At 32.9% G+C, this 16,092-nt stretch overlaps 1 protein-coding gene across 1 annotated transcript; it reads right to left on the bottom strand.

Annotated features, from left to right (window-relative positions):
* Nucleotides 1-107: 107 nt before the first annotated feature.
* On the bottom strand, nt 108-5,445 carry LOC105212856 (homeobox protein B-H1). Its single transcript, XM_054231593.1, has 3 exons — nt 4,415-5,445; nt 1,858-2,086; nt 108-1,377 (listed from the first exon to the last, which is right to left on the bottom strand). The coding sequence occupies exons 1-3, from the start codon at nt 5,073-5,075 to the stop codon at nt 735-737; spliced, it is 1,533 nt and encodes a 510-aa protein (XP_054087568.1). The 5' UTR covers nt 5,076-5,445; the 3' UTR covers nt 108-734.
* Between the last annotated feature and the right edge of the window lie 10,647 nt (nt 5,446-16,092).

Raw genomic sequence — 16,092 nt, 5'->3', positions numbered from 1 at the left:
ATTATTTATAAATAAGGTTATATCTGATTTAAAAATCCACTGAAGTGCAGTTAGTTTTCTTATAAAATATATATTTTTGTACAGAATACAATAACAATAAATCTTTTGAAAGGGCATTGGTTGGTTTAAGACAAATCCACTGCAATAGATATTGAAATATTCTTTAAATAATAATAACTTTTGGATCAATTAATCAAACTTACTTTTCTCCTCGAGTTACTTGGAAAACCATAAAATTCAACAGTAAATGATATATCCCTTTCGTTTTAATTATATATCATTTATTATTCAATGTAATAGGTACGTTTAAAAATTCACACAACACTTAATCAAATTGCATACATAGATTTTATTAACTTTAAAAATTTACATATATCTTATATAAGACTTAAATAATTAATTAAACGCGCTATGTGTATTAAATAAATAATCGGTATTTGCTTAATGCATAACCTTCTTTACAGTTCTCATAATTCCCATAAATTAAACACTAATAATCATATGTAAAAGGTTTATGGAGTGTATAATCATCGGCACATGAGAACCGATCCCCCAATCACAACTATTATTAGCAGTTATCTATTATGAATAAGCATATAGGGATCAACATAAATTAATTCTATTAACTTAATTGTAATACATTTGCATACTTTACAAAATATATTATGTACGTACGTTATATTTTGAATGTGCATGTACGTTTGGCCAATTTATTTTCGAAGTTATCTTCAAACTCAAACATGAATTTGATCATCATCGTCAGACTGGAGCTGGGAGCTTTCACGTGATCTGCCTGGAGGGCTTCCTGGGTTAAGAGTAGGACTGGGGGAACGCGATAATACGATATGTCTTGTAGGCGACTGTTGAATAGGTGAACATGGTGAGTACCGCTGATCTGTTACAGCATTTATTTGAGACGGTGGGCCTACTGTCGATGCAATAGATGGTAATGGAGGTGAAGCGATCGGCTTGACAACAGCTATTGGGTTACTAGTCGATGTCGCACCAGTTGCTGCGGCTACTGCTGCCGCCGAAGCGTTTTGGTAATAGCTGCTTAAAGAAGATAGCGAGCTGGAAGCTGAGAGGTGAGAGAAAGGTGACGTGGCAGAAACTGGCAAGCTTGCAAGCGGTCCTACATTATGAACACCTGCGTATAAATTATAAGGAAGCGGCTTTTGCATTGCGGCAGCTGCCGCTGCTTGACGGTAATACAAATCAATGCTCGAAGGAGCAGGGACAGCATGAGGTGACTGTGAACCAGGATATGGCCATGCTCCCAAATAGGGTGTTCCACCATAAAGTCGTTGAAATGCTGCAAAGTTCCCTGCCTCTGCTAGTAATTCCAATCCCACTGCAGTTTGCCGTTTCCATTTGGTTCTGAAATAATGTGAAAAAATATGTTTAATATGTATTTAGAGTTAGTATAGCAAAAGGTTCATTACAAACAGACAGGTTCATTACTTCAGACAACTTTTTATGATGTTCCAAATTTTAATATTTTTATTAATTGTAAATGAAGAAGTTTCACTCCTGAATTATTGTGTGTCATATAGTATTATTAAAATAAAGTCTCTTTCTAACATACTGACGGTTTTTGTACCAGGTTTTAACTTGGCAGTAAAATGAATTTTTAGAATATTATTTCATATCCCCTCATGTTAACAATAGATGTAGTAAATTTCAAAACATTTAATTGTAGTATTATATTAGAACAAAGTTTGTAATGTTATTTCCCTAACTCAATATTCATTTATAAAGTTAATAGGAATCTGTCTAAGGTTCTTACTTTCCTTCCATCCATCAAGTATTATTGTGTGTCATATAGTATTATTAAAATAAAGTCTCTTTCTAACATACCGACGGTTTTGGTACCAGGTTTTAACTTGGCAGTCGCTTAAGTCCAGCTTATGGGCAAGCTCTTGTCTTTCTTGAACACTTAAATACTTTTGTCTTTCAAAAGATTTTTCTAGAGTTTGCAATTGATGATCTGTAAAAGCGGTGCGCGCTTTACGTTGTTTTTTACTCAAACCATGTGTGTCATTTGTGGAACCACTTTTAATGCTATTACCGTCCTCATCTTTAGCACCTGTAATCAAAAATATTTAATATTATAAATATTTTTAAAACTATAAAAGTAAATGTAAATAAAACTACATTATACAAAGAAAACTTTAGATTTTAATTAATTGTATCAATAAATCACATATCTACTTAACAATCAAGCTTATACATTTATTTTTATTTGCAAAACTCAAAGGTATAATCACATATATCAAGATTATCAGAATGGCGAGAGAAATAGAATTCCAATAAATTTGATAATTAACAAATAGAAAATCCAATACTAATTTAAATATGGACATAAAATGCAGCAAATATGTTTCAACTCTCGTCAAAAATTAACAATAACCGTTGTCACATTTCCCTATACTCAGTTCACTGAATACGAAGATACGACCAGTATAGTATGTTTGTTAAAGTACAATTATTTGCAACACTCAAAAATATAATCACGATTTGAAGATAATCAGAATGGTGAGCGAAATTGAGAGCCAATTTTCTCTTATAAAAAGTCATTTTACCTTTAGACAAGTCAAATACTAATTAAAATATGGACATAAAAGTAGTATCAACTCTCGTAACAAAATCCGTTGACGCATCCCTATCCCTATACTCAGTTCACTGAATACGATTATCTCCCGCCGTAATGAGGTTGATTTTGCTTGTCATATAAGTTGATGTCTATTATATTCAAATAAAATTAAGTGAGAATATTTCGTTAGTCATCACATAATGTGACACCAATTATGGTGATGTCTTTTTGAGCCATTAGATTTTAAATTCAATAGTTTCTGCATTTCTGGTTTGCTTTATATGTATGTATGTGGAATCTATATGTGAGGTATTTTAGTAAATTAGGCAGTTTTATGCTTATAAATTTGATATAAGAAATTAATGATATCAGGGTTATTAAGTAGGGATTCTAATCAGGTGTCCGTATCGCCAATAGTAAATGTTACATATTACTTTAATTTATATTTTGCAAATGCTTTCGAATACCTACAAAAGAATGTGCAGTATTGATAATTAGAAATGAACTCACATGAACAATGAGTTTGCTCTTTTTACCCGGCACTTGTCCAAATATTGTAATATAATTCTGTAAGGTGTAATATATAATAAATATAGTTTAAAAAAACTAAAAAATACACGCTTTTAAACCACATCAAACTAAAAAATTAAAAATAATTCTTAATATATGCTGCCAAAAATAGTTAACGAAACATTTGTACTTTAGGTTAAAAATCGTGAGTTACTCAATATGAGAAAAATATAATACAAAGCACCCACGCTTTTTAACCAAAAATTCAAATATGTTTCGTTAATTATTTTTGTCAACAAATATTAAGAATTATTTTTAATTTTTTATTTTGAAAAGCGTGTTTTTTAGTTTTTTTAAACTATATTTATTATATATTACATCTTACAGAATAATATATATTTCGTTCTATTTTCATCTCAATTCGAGCAAAATTATTGGAGTATCACTCAGTTATTATGGATTAATTTATTTTTAACTTTTTAGTTTGATGTTATGCTCTAAGCAGTTCTGCTAAAAAGGGAAATCTCAAAATCGATAATTAGGCAGTATTCAGTTCTTACGCAGAACCTTCCTGTTACTAATTGGCTTTTATAGAGATGTTTTGGAACATTTGGAATTAGAAAAAATTTACTAGCATTTAAAGATACAGGTGGAAAAGCATATTAAAACGAGTTTTCTATTGCAGTTGCTTTTCAGAAGTGTTTAATGTAGGCCTTGTTTTGATGACAACCAAAAGTTCTCTTCTAATATTTCAAAACTAAATTTTATTACCTGGAAGACAATGGTTTTGCATAATTTCATATTATTTCTCTTGGTGTGCATTTATTTTGAAATTTTTGTTATCATACATTTTTGTTAAGTGCGTCTGCATTTTAAATTCCCCGCTATATAAGTATACACAGCTTTACTATAAAAGTATACTTTCATTAAGGATATGTATTTATATACATATGTTGCATACTTTTTAAGCTCATCTTTTTGCTGAGTTGCTCACACTTTAGATCGCCTTGTTGCAATGGAAAAAGTTACAAACATACAAACAAATATACATACATACAAGTGAAGCTAATAAAGCTTATTAAAAATAGCTTAATGTTTGTGTGTAATTTCTTCATATTTTGAATTTTTTTCTCAGGTTTATGCATATATGGGTTTGGCGATGATATGTGTATATGTTATTTTGTCTTAACACTAATTTAACGTTGCCTTATTGTCCAATTAGTGTTTTACGTTAGATGTACATATGAACTACGGCCAAGTACCCAAAATTTATCGGTCACCCCACCCAATATAAATTGAATCTCACCTCACCATTACTACAAACACTGTTATCGTCCAAGTGGCCGCCGCTCCCAACTTCACTGTCACAATCTTCGTTGTCCTGATAATCACTATTGTTATCAAAGTCGCGAGCGACTGAAGTTGCATTCGCGTAATGCTGTTGCATTGCTGCCGCATATTGCACTACATTTATACCGTTTGAACCAATTTGTGTTGCGCCGACGGGAAAATGAATTTTCTGTGCAACCGCGCTAACGGGTGTTTGTGTATGTTGTGGAATTAGAGTATGTGATGGACCCCTCGAATGATGTATTTGCGACGGTTGAAGATGAGCAGAGTGATGGTGCATGGTTAATGGAATTGGTGATGAATCAGACTGTTGTACAGGTGTTGAAGATTCAAATGGTGGTTGGGAGCATTGAATAAACGAAGTTTGAGATGTGTTGTTCCCACTGTGATTGTTATTATTCATATTTTGTTGTTGTTGTTGATGATGTTGATGCTTGTAAAATACAGCAGCCGCTGCCACGCCAGCTGCATTAGCCGCTTCTACTGCTGCGGCGGCGGCGGCACTTCCAGCTAGAATATCGTTAATCATAAAACGTGACCGATTAGGTTTTATATTCGACATTTTTTGCTTTTGTTCACTGGTGGCTGAAGGTGAAGTTATAAATGTCATTGATTCTTTCATGACCACACAATTTCCAAATACGTAGAAATATAAAAATTTAGTTTTATAACACTGTATTTTTGAGTAACGTAGATATACGTATATGGATTAATTCAATACAAAACACTGTATTTTTGAGTAACGTAGATATACGTATTTGGATTAATTCAATACAATGCACGGTATTTTTGAGTAACGTAGATATACGTATTTGGATTAATTCAATACAAAAATATCACTCAATTGTTGCGGTATGTAAATTGATTTTCACACTAACAATTTTAATTAATTGCAGACACGTTTTTTTATCATATAAACTGATTTCAACGGATATCCACGGAGTTTTAACTTTCTTCGCCACCGTCAAAACAAGACTAACCGCACCTGCAAGAATTTCAGATACCATGAGTATCGTATTCAACTGCGTGTGACTTCGCCAAGGGAAACTTGATATTGTGGTGGATGTTTAACGATGCAGATATGTTTTTCTCTTTTACTTTGACTATGATTGCTACTCAAACATGATTGCTTTTTCACTCACACCAGATAACACCGCCATGTTTTGCACTCTCCGCCTTAAATCCAATACGAATGTTTCTACTGATACCAATTCGTTAGTTTGCATATACATATGTATATGTACTATTAAAGAAGTTAATATGTATATAGCATGTGTTAACGTTTAATTATATAGTTCTTTTATATTTTAAGGGAAACAGATATTCACAGGTACTTATACACATATACTTCAAATGATTTATTTTTGTTACGTATAATATACTAAAGGCTAAGTTTGCCAGCGCTCACCCGAATTATTGAATACACCAAAATCTAATACATACATATATATATAAGTACTATACATATGTATACTCGAGGTGAAATGAAGACGCTATAAAATTATAGGAAATATTTTGTTACAGATAAGTCCATTGTACATACATATTAGGGCTCTTAAAATTATTTGATTAACCTGAAAACCGATTATTCGAATATCCGGTTTGTAACCGTTTGTACGAATATTAACCGGTTAGCACTATTCGGTTAGTCGCAATGTTCCGACTATTCGAATAGTCGTTCTACTGCGGTTATTCGAATAGTTATACTGTCACTATTCGAATAAATGAAAAAAAAACATAGCGATTTTTCCTAAGGCCAAAACCAGATATATGTCCGTATTTTCCAGATATATACAATGTGCGGTATAAATCGGTTGAGAAGTGTTCGGGCAGAAGGGCACGAGCAAAACCGACCACTGACCGACCCAAAAAACCGGTTCTTCACAGAAAACCGACTAACCACTCGTCGAAGTTTTGCCACAAAACGCCCCAAAGCCCCACCCACCGACCGCCCACACTGCCACGAGTGTGTCCCAAAAAAACCGGTTCCAAAAAGTAACCGGTTACTGCAGTACTAGGCACATGCCGCAAAAAGCCGAAAAAACTCGACAGCAAGTGGGTAGGGGTATAGAATAGCGAACTCAAGAAACATACCACGCAGTGTTGTATCAGTCATATTTTAATTTTGCATGTGAAACAACAACAGTGTTGGTATGACAGTCATAAAAAAATAGCGAGTTTTTTGTTAGTTTTAATGTTTCACTTTTTTTAATAAAAATAAGAAAATTAATGAACTTGCACTATTCGAATAGTCGACAACGAACGCTTTACCGAATAGTCGAAAATGAGCGGTTAATCGAATAGTCGATGACTAACGACTATCCGAATAGTGCAAACCGAATATTATTATTCGAATAATGCCCTATTCGGTTAATTCGGTTAATCGATTAGTCGAATACCAAGAGCTCTAATACATATATACATACGTACGTAGGTAATGTGCACAAACGTTTTTTGCCTTATTTTTACTGTAGTATGTTTACAAAATCCTCACTAAAAGTATGAAAATGAGTTAAATTACTTACACTAATTAAAGGAAGCAGTACATGTATGTGCAAGTAGTAGCAGTCTCGAAAACACATTGTGCTGCACTTGCTGAATGTATGTTTAAACAAATCTGTAACTAGAGCTGTAAACGTTTTATAACGAACCATTTCATATAATTCTCCGCCGGGTAAACGTGGTACCGCCTTTTTTTAATATTGTGAGAGTGGTTATGTTGTGAGTTTGCATCGAATGTACTTTCATTAAAATAAGAGTAGTTGTAAGAACATTTTATATCGGGAATTTTTGGTTATAAGTGGCATAGTATTCCAAATAAAAAAGTGTAAAAAGTAATAGATAACACACTATAGTATCTGTGAAAGTTTCTACGAATTCAAAATTAGCTCATTCCTTAAATTTACTCTAAGGTGCCAATTTAATATGCTAATGAAATGTAAGAACATTTTATTCGTATAGATTTGTAATAATTTAAGTCAAATCTTTAAAAAAGTGTATTTATAAATTAATATCTAAGTCTGAGCTACACAGAAGCAAAATCGTTATATTAAAAACTTAAATGTAAGTCACACAGTCGTCTCTCGTCTAAATTAAATAATGGAGAGCCTTATTTTTGCGGACAAAATCAACATTGTAAAACAGCAAAGTATAGATGTTGACATTAAATAAAGAACAAACGAATTTATTTTGCTCCTTAGTATTATACATACATACATATATGTGAGATAAATTTGGATGGTTTATATCACTTAGATCTTTACAGTTCGTATCAGTCTATTGAATTTTTTTTGGTCAAATGAATATCATTTAAAATGAGTTTAGATTATTTGATACATTGTAATTGTGACTATTTTGGAACATATTTCAAAAATATGTTGTTAATAGCATGAACATGTGCACATTTGTTTTATTTTTTAAGCAAATGCACATAGAATTTTAAGCATGCGCACCATAACCACAAAGTTATTTGCGAAATTAACCGCAAATTGCCTTCGGCCTTTTTAGGTTATTTATCGTGCTACCAATAAATATGCAATATAATTGGAATTGAAATACCCAAATGTACAAATGCATTTTAATTACTCGAATTATTATTATTTGTGTCGAACCCTTATGCTTCCTATTCACGTTGTTCATGCTCATCATTAGGGAACCGCAATTGTATTTAATTAGAAAATTAAAAACACAGAAGTATATGACAAGATAAAAAACTCACATCATTACTTTCTTTGCAACTTATTTGCAACTACGCTATTCTTTTCGAAACGGTAGGAGGTCAATTATTAAAGGCTGAAGTGGCGCCGTTGAGCGGAAAGAAATCAATAAAACACATTTCTTTACCTTCATTTTGATACTTGGTGAAACTGTTGGATAGATCAGATGGAGAGCGACCTGGTTTCGTTTCGTAATCCCAATTGGCGACAAATTGCAGGAAGAATTACAGGAGAAATTAATGGCGCGTTATTATTGATTCGGGTATAAACGCGTAAGCGCTATCGTGCGACTTCTTAAATCGATTGCTGGAAAAAATAATACGAGCTACAGAGCTAAATAGAGAAGGTACTATCTTCTATAAGAGTGTACAGCTGCTGGCGTGCGACGATGATATTGATATCATCGGAAACAACAACCGCTCCCACGTCACTGTTGACAGTCATAACTTTGAAGTTGTAGATAGTTTCGTCTACTTGGGAAATAGCATTAACAACACCAATAATGCCAACCTTGAAATCCCAAGCAGAATCACTCTTGTCAACAGGTGCTACTTTGGACTGAGTAGGCAATTGAAAAGTAAAACCCTCTCTCGACGAACCAAAAACAAACTGTATAAGTCGCACATTTATATAGTTCAGCGAATAAAACGACAGCGGCTACGCTGGCTAGGTCATGTTGTACGAATGGATGAAAACACACCAGCTCTGAAAGTGTTCAATGCAATACCCGCTGAAGGAGTATACATTGAATTTCATGATAGAGGCACATGGTGGCTATAAAAGGACCTGGTGTGTTCAACTTCTACAAATGCCATTTATATTATACATTATATAGTCGCTTTTGTTTATAATTCTTTTCGAATAGGTTAAAGTATCGAAGTGGACCTATATTTTTATGCTCTCGCAACAAAAGTTGCTAAGTGAGTATTATAGTTTTGTTCACATAACGGTTGTTTGTAATACCTAAAACTAAACGAGTTAGATACCAAAGTGATCAGGGGGACAAGTAGATTTGAAATCCGTCCCCATATATTGGACATGAGGACCTCAGTGCTTCTAATATTTTTTTTTTACGGAAAATATAAGTAAGTCTCTCAGATATTCTGATGAAATTTGTAGGTAATATTTTTCTGCGTGCCAAATTTGGGCCCGAAAATAGCCCTTCCTTACTTATTTTATTTATCATTCTTACAGCCTGATTTAATCACTTGAAATAATATCGTCCAATAAATATATAGAGCTTGTGCTAAAAAATATAATTTAATGACATGCATACAAATGTAGTATTCTTTTACCATTGCGTATTACATAGCCAAGTAATTATTTAAGATGATTGGATGCATTGGATGACTTTGTCAGCATTTGACATTATGTCATCGATCTCATTTCTATGAGTCGGTTAGCGTCAGGGGACGTATCGGAAATTGAATCTGTTATGGGCTCTCATTGAGAAAGCTGAAAATATCTAGTATTAAATTCCGGCCAAACAATTGGATTACATATTTTTATATAATAACAAATTTAAAATTAACTCTTTTAATATTTATGAGAAAACTGACATACATCCACTTCTCTTCAACTATAACATCCAAATTGATTTTTTCTTAACTGCATATGACTATGGTTTTATATTGACATTACTGCCGCATCGCTTTCCCTAACAACAGCCAATGAATTCCGATGACATAATTCACACACATTATATGTTCTGTGAAAGTATTTTTGAAAATTATTTAATTATCAAAGATATTGTAAATTATTTCACTTTAATTTGTCATTTCGAAATTAATTTTTTGCCAAAATATATACATATAAAGATATAGAATACATAAGCATGTAATAATAAGTTTCCTACCCCTTACACATTTGACAATTTTCAACAACTAAGAGATCAATTTAGTTTACAATCGTTAATTCATCAGTGTTTAAAAAAGCTAAGGTAATAATGATTTTATGAGCTAGTTTACTACCAAGGTGTTGATAAGATGCATTTTGTCTCTAAGCAAGAGGACAACATCTAAAATTCCTTGCAACTAGAATAAAAATCGACTGCGAATACAAGTTTATAAACACAAGTAAGAAAAGCCGCGAGGTTATTTGCATGTAAAAATAAGCTTTCGCGTTAAATCTTTAATTTTCTTTCATTTCTTTTTCCTTTTTGGAAATAGCACATAAGAACGGTAATATTTTTATGACTCAATTCAATGGTCTTAAAACTTACATTGTTGCCCGTAGTGTATTTTTATGGGTTTTTAATCGGTCTTGCGTTCACGAATAAAAGAGTTGAGTGTTAAGCATTGTTACCAATTATGAGCGAACCAATTAAGAAGTTAAAACCTAAGTAGAGGCATGAAATGTTGAGACAAACTGTCCGCAAACTCTGCAATATGGATATAAAATATACATTGTTGCAAAGATATGTAAAAAAGCATCGTGATTGTAATCGCCGAGTACAATTCCGTTGGTATCGCCACATTGTTAGTACCTCATAGATGATCGCGTTGGCGGTCATATGCTTGGCACATTATATTTCATGTGCTATCATTTACAATACATACATACGTATCTTTACAGGCATCAGAAAAATCAACTCCGCTATACCCGGTAACCCCGATTAATCGTGATGGCCAAAGATCAACCTATTGTTTTTTGTTTGCAATGTTTTCAAATTGTTTGCTTCGATTAACCGTGATTACATCTATTATCCGTGATGGTAGAATTTTTATATACATAACGCAACAAAAGTCGCTAAGAGAGTATTAAATTAACAGAGTATTATATATACATAACGGCTGTTTGTAGGTCATAAAACTAAACGAGTTAGATATAGGGTTATATATATCAAATTGATCAGTCGAGTGCTTTCGAAAATGGGCAAAATTGGACCACTGCCACGCCCACAAAATGGCGAAAACCGAAAACACATAAAGTGTCATAACTAAGCCATAAATAATGTTATAAAATTTGGAATAAAGGATCGCATTAGTAAGGGCCATATTTGGATGCAATTTTTTTGAATAAGTGGGCGTGACCCCGCCCCCAATTCGGTTATTTGTATATATGTCGCAAACCAATAAAGCTATATAAACCAAACTTTATTTCAAAACCATATCTCAGGAACTACTCGAAAGATTTCAATGAAATTTGGTATATAATATTTTCTTGACACCCTGATCACGTGTGGAAAATGGATGAAATCGGTTTACAACCACGACAACTTCCTATATAACTTAATTGTGAAGTCCATCTGATTCCTTCACTTTATAAGATATACATAAGGAAGCAATGTAGAAATAAAACTTTACAGAAATACTATATATGATCCGTGGCATCACTTGTGCAAAAATTGTCGAAATCGGACTATAACTTTTCAATGCGCCTTATGGTAATTTTTCACCGAAAATATCGGTAAATCTCTCAGATACCGTCCGTCCGTCCGTCCGTCCACACGAAAACACATAAACTAAGCCATAAATAAAGGTATGAAAGTAAAATTGTGTACAAAGGATTGCACTATGAAGGGCCATATTTGGAGTTTTTTGTACATAACTCGTAAACTACTAAAGCTATATCAACCAACTTCTAGAGTAATTTCTTTTTGGTACTACCTTATACAGTCCAAAAAAGGAGGAAATCGTTTTATAACCACGCCTACCTAATATACAAAGGTTATGTTGAAAACTACTAAAAATGCTTTATTTCAGTAAGGGAAAACAACAAATACCTTAAATGGGTGTGGCTCCGCCCACTTATGGGTCAACACTCCAACCAATTTCATTTGAATTCATGAAATTTGGTTTGTGATATTTTCCTCGCATCCCAATGATATGTTGGCCAAATCGGTTCACAACCACGCCTACTTCCTATATTCCAGAACTTTGAAGTCCATCTGAATCGTTTACTTTACAATATCTAAAGTAAGCACTAGTGAACATATCGGAACAGAACTTTCCATAAATACTGCATTTATAGTGTGGCATGGCTCTTCTAAAAATCTTCGAAATCGGACTGTAAGTTTTCAATGCCCCATATATCGAACATGAGGACCTCAGTGCTGCTATTTTTATATTTTTTTTTATACCGAAAATATAGGTAAGTCTCTCAGATATTTTGAAGAAATTCAGAGGGAGTATCTTTCTTCTAATAATATGTCTCCGTGTCTTTCAATGGACTTTATACCATATATAGACGAATATGTGGGTCGAATTGTATGTTATATTAATAAAATTACACCCGTACTTAACCCTTCTTTACTTGTTTTAAAGTTGTACACCAATGTTCATTTGTTCAATAATAAAAATATTAAAAAAAAACTAAAATCAAAATTGTTATTCGATTAACCGTGAAAATCGATTATATGTAATGCTTCTGGTCGCGACCATCACGAATAATCGAAGCCCGACTGTATTACAATTGTTTTGGCTATGTTAAGTAATCGAATAGAAATCAAATAGAAATCAAATAATAACACAATGCCGAATACCATTCGATATCGAATGAAGAAGTTACGATGCCCTTTTCACTTCATAATAATCAGAAAATTCAGATTTTTTTACTTTATGGTATGCGATACATATATGTATATCTATATATATATATAAATTACATGTCACGTTATTTGTCCGGGATTGGCGCCTAAACTACTGAACCGATTGTAATGAAATTTTGCACACATCTGCAGTTTGGTCCAACTTAAAAGATAGGATACTTTATATTTCAAATTTTAGTCGCAATGTCCTTCCGTCTGTCCCTTTGGCCATTCGGTCAAGCGATAATTTGAATTGAAATATTGATTTCTTAATAAAACTTCATACACGTTACAATTAGCAATATAAGATTATATTGTTGGTAGGCAAAACCAGACAAATGCAAAAAATAAAAAGTTAAGAAAAAAATAAGACAGCAGTTATTCACAGCACAGAAGGACGTTAGGATTTACACTTCTTTAGGTAAGTGGGCGTGGTCACAGCTCAACTTCCGTCAATCCGGTCGGTCATTTGGTCAGGCGATAATTTGATCTGGATAACCTAATATAGCTTAGCTCACACTTAAACCTTAGTAGTATGAGTTGGTATCCTTGACGCCCAAAATCGGACTTCTGCAACGACTAAAAAATAGTTTGCAAAGACTAACAAAAAGGGATATAACAAAAATAAAATTTAAGCTGTAAAATTAGAAATACATGATACGGAAGGGAATATGTGTTTAATTGCGGAAAACTTAGAAAGTAGTGAAAGTAGTAGAGTCTTGTCAAGATGGTAGAAATATAGACAATGGACGTAATACTACCCACTACTCTTTGACCGTTTTGAGCGGTGGAATAGAACTGCAACCAAATTCAAAATGTATTAATCTGCAAGACAATTTATGACCTATTGTTCGCGACAAAAATTTATTAATTGAGATGAAAGTACAAAATAAACATTTGAATAAAAACTCATTTAAACTACTGAACATCATTACGGTATGCCATCACATGATAGGGCAGCCACCGACCTAGTTACTACTACATTACTAACATAAGAACAAACAAGTAAGGAAGAGCTAAATTCGGGTGTAACCGAACATTTTATACTCTCGCAATTTATTTATTTAACTTTATTTATATAATATAATACACAATTTGACCCACATATTCGTCATATATATTGTATAAAGTCCATTGAAAGTTGGAAACCATAATATTAGGTTAGAAACACCGAGGTCCTCGTGTTCGATATATGGGCTATCACACTATAAACATAGAATTTGTGCAAAGTTCTGCACCGATATCTTCACTAGTGCTTACTTTATATATTGTAAAGTAAATGAATCAGACCGTATTCAAAGTTCTGGTATATAGGAAGTAGGCATGGTTGTGAAGCGATTTGGCCTATTTTCACAACATATCATTGGGATGTAAGGAAACTATTACAAACCAAGTTTCATTGAAATCGGTCGAGTAGTTCCTGAGATATGGTTTTTGATCCATAAGTGGGCGACGCCACGCTATTTCTTATATGAAATTTAGTGTTTCTGACGTTTTTCGTTAGTGAGTTAACCCACTTTTAGTAATATTCAACCTAACCTTTGTATGGGAGGTGGGCCTGGTTATTATCCGATTTTGAAAAGCAACCTTCCTATGGTGCCAAGTTTCATCAAGTTTTCTTAATTTTTACTCAAGTTGCAGCTTGCACAGACGGACGGACGGATGGACAGACGGACAGACAGACATTCGGATTTCAGCTCCACTCTTCACCCTGATCACTTTGGTATATATAACCCTATATCTAACTCGTTTAGTTTTGGGTGTTACAAACAACCGTTATGTGAACAAAACTATAATACTCTCTTTAGCAACTTTGTTGCGAGAGTATAAAAATTATTTATAATCGGATAATATTGACTGTTGATTTTGAACAAGGCGGTTTTTTATGGACGCGCCACCTGACTGGTAAAACTTTTCTAATATTGTTGATCCTTGGAACAGAAAATAGCGTTAGCAGTTGCATCGTCTGGAATTGCGGTTACTTTATTAGATGGCGAACGAACGGCACATTCAACATTTAAACTAAAAAATAGTGGAATATCAGCAGTGCTGCGGCAGTGTTCAGTCATATTTTGGGATGAGTGCACAATGGCTCACAAATATTCACTTGAAGCAATCGACCGAACTATGAACGATTTTAAAGAAAACGACAAACTTTTCGGCGGAGCGTTCTTACTATTATCAGGTGATTTCCGGTTGAATTTTTAAATGTTATGAATTAAATTAAAATTATTGTAATCCAAAATATTAAATATTATCATTAAAATTAAGTAACTATTTACCTTAACATTCTACTTTATAAAAATAAATGTTAGATGCAATAAATTATACAAATATTTTCATACCAATATGTACTTCTTTTGATCACCTATTTGTAGTTGAATGTGAATATTTTTATAGCTCTTAGCAATAAATATTTAACACTATGTAACGAAGGGGAAGATAGCATAATTAACTTCATTGCCAACACTTTTGTTCATTATTACTAGATGCAATATAAAAAGATGGTAGTTTAGCAAGTTGAATTTTAAACCTTCAAAAAAATATAGCTACCAGTTTGAACAATAAAAAATATTTACACAGAGTATCGCATGTTACACAGAGTATAATAGTTTTGTTCACCTATTCAACTAATGTTTGTAACGCCTGAAGCATTATTCATATACATATGTATATCAAGCTGATCAGGATGAGATCGAGACGAGTGTTTGCCGAATATATCCGAATGTTTGCCCGTCTTATATTTAAGAAAGTCCTTGACCAATTTCGACGAAATTCGATACATAATAGTTTCTTGGCATCCTGATGTTACGGGTGCAAAATTCGTTCCCAACCATGCTTTCTTTCCAAATAGCACAAATTTTAATTCCATCTGATTCGTTCACTTTAAAATATATAAATCAAGATATATAATATAAATCAGATATTACTGCATTGGAGGTGTTGCATAGCTCATTTAACAGTTCCGCTACAATATTTCAAGAACTCAAATATCGAATATTAAGACCTCATTGCTTATGAATAATTTTTTACCGAAAATAACGGTAAATCTCTCAGATAGTTCATAAAGATTCAAAACATTCGGAGGGCCTTATACCGTATGTATCGATTAATATGTGAGTTATCTTTAGTATTAGAGCTAAGTGAGCGTACAATTTTGGATATAATGTAGTTTGGCGAAAATTAGTGAAATCGTCCGGGAATTACCCCAACCTCCATATTACCGAATTTAATGATTTTCATTATTCTAGTTGTCTTTATGCCAAATATATGAGACAAATTGTGTGTTATCTTAATAAAATTTAATAAATCGGTTGCGAGAGTATAAAATGTTCGATTACGTCTGAAATTAGCCCTTTCGTACTTTTTTTGTTTTTTGTAATAAAAAAATCATA

Source organism: Zeugodacus cucurbitae, chromosome 5 (assembly GCF_028554725.1).
Source record: "Zeugodacus cucurbitae isolate PBARC_wt_2022May chromosome 5, idZeuCucr1.2, whole genome shotgun sequence".
Classification (NCBI taxonomy): Eukaryota; Metazoa; Arthropoda; class Insecta; order Diptera; family Tephritidae; genus Zeugodacus; species Zeugodacus cucurbitae.
This window is presented reverse-complemented; position numbering and strand designations above follow the sequence as displayed.

What these genes read in the sequence shown, in the direction of transcription:
- LOC105212856 (XM_054231593.1), bottom strand. Translation starts at nt 5,075, where the DNA reads ATGAAAGAATCAATGACATTTATAACTTCACCTTCAGCCACCAGTGAA. An exon ending in TAACAGTGTTTGTAGTAATG is followed by an intron (nt 2,087 to 4,414) that starts GTGAGGTGAGAT and finishes TTTTGATTACAG; the next exon opens with GTGCTAAAGATGAGGACGGT. An exon ending in ACCTGGTACCAAAACCGTCG is followed by an intron (nt 1,378 to 1,857) that starts GTATGTTAGAAA and finishes ACATTATTTCAG; the next exon opens with AACCAAATGGAAACGGCAAA.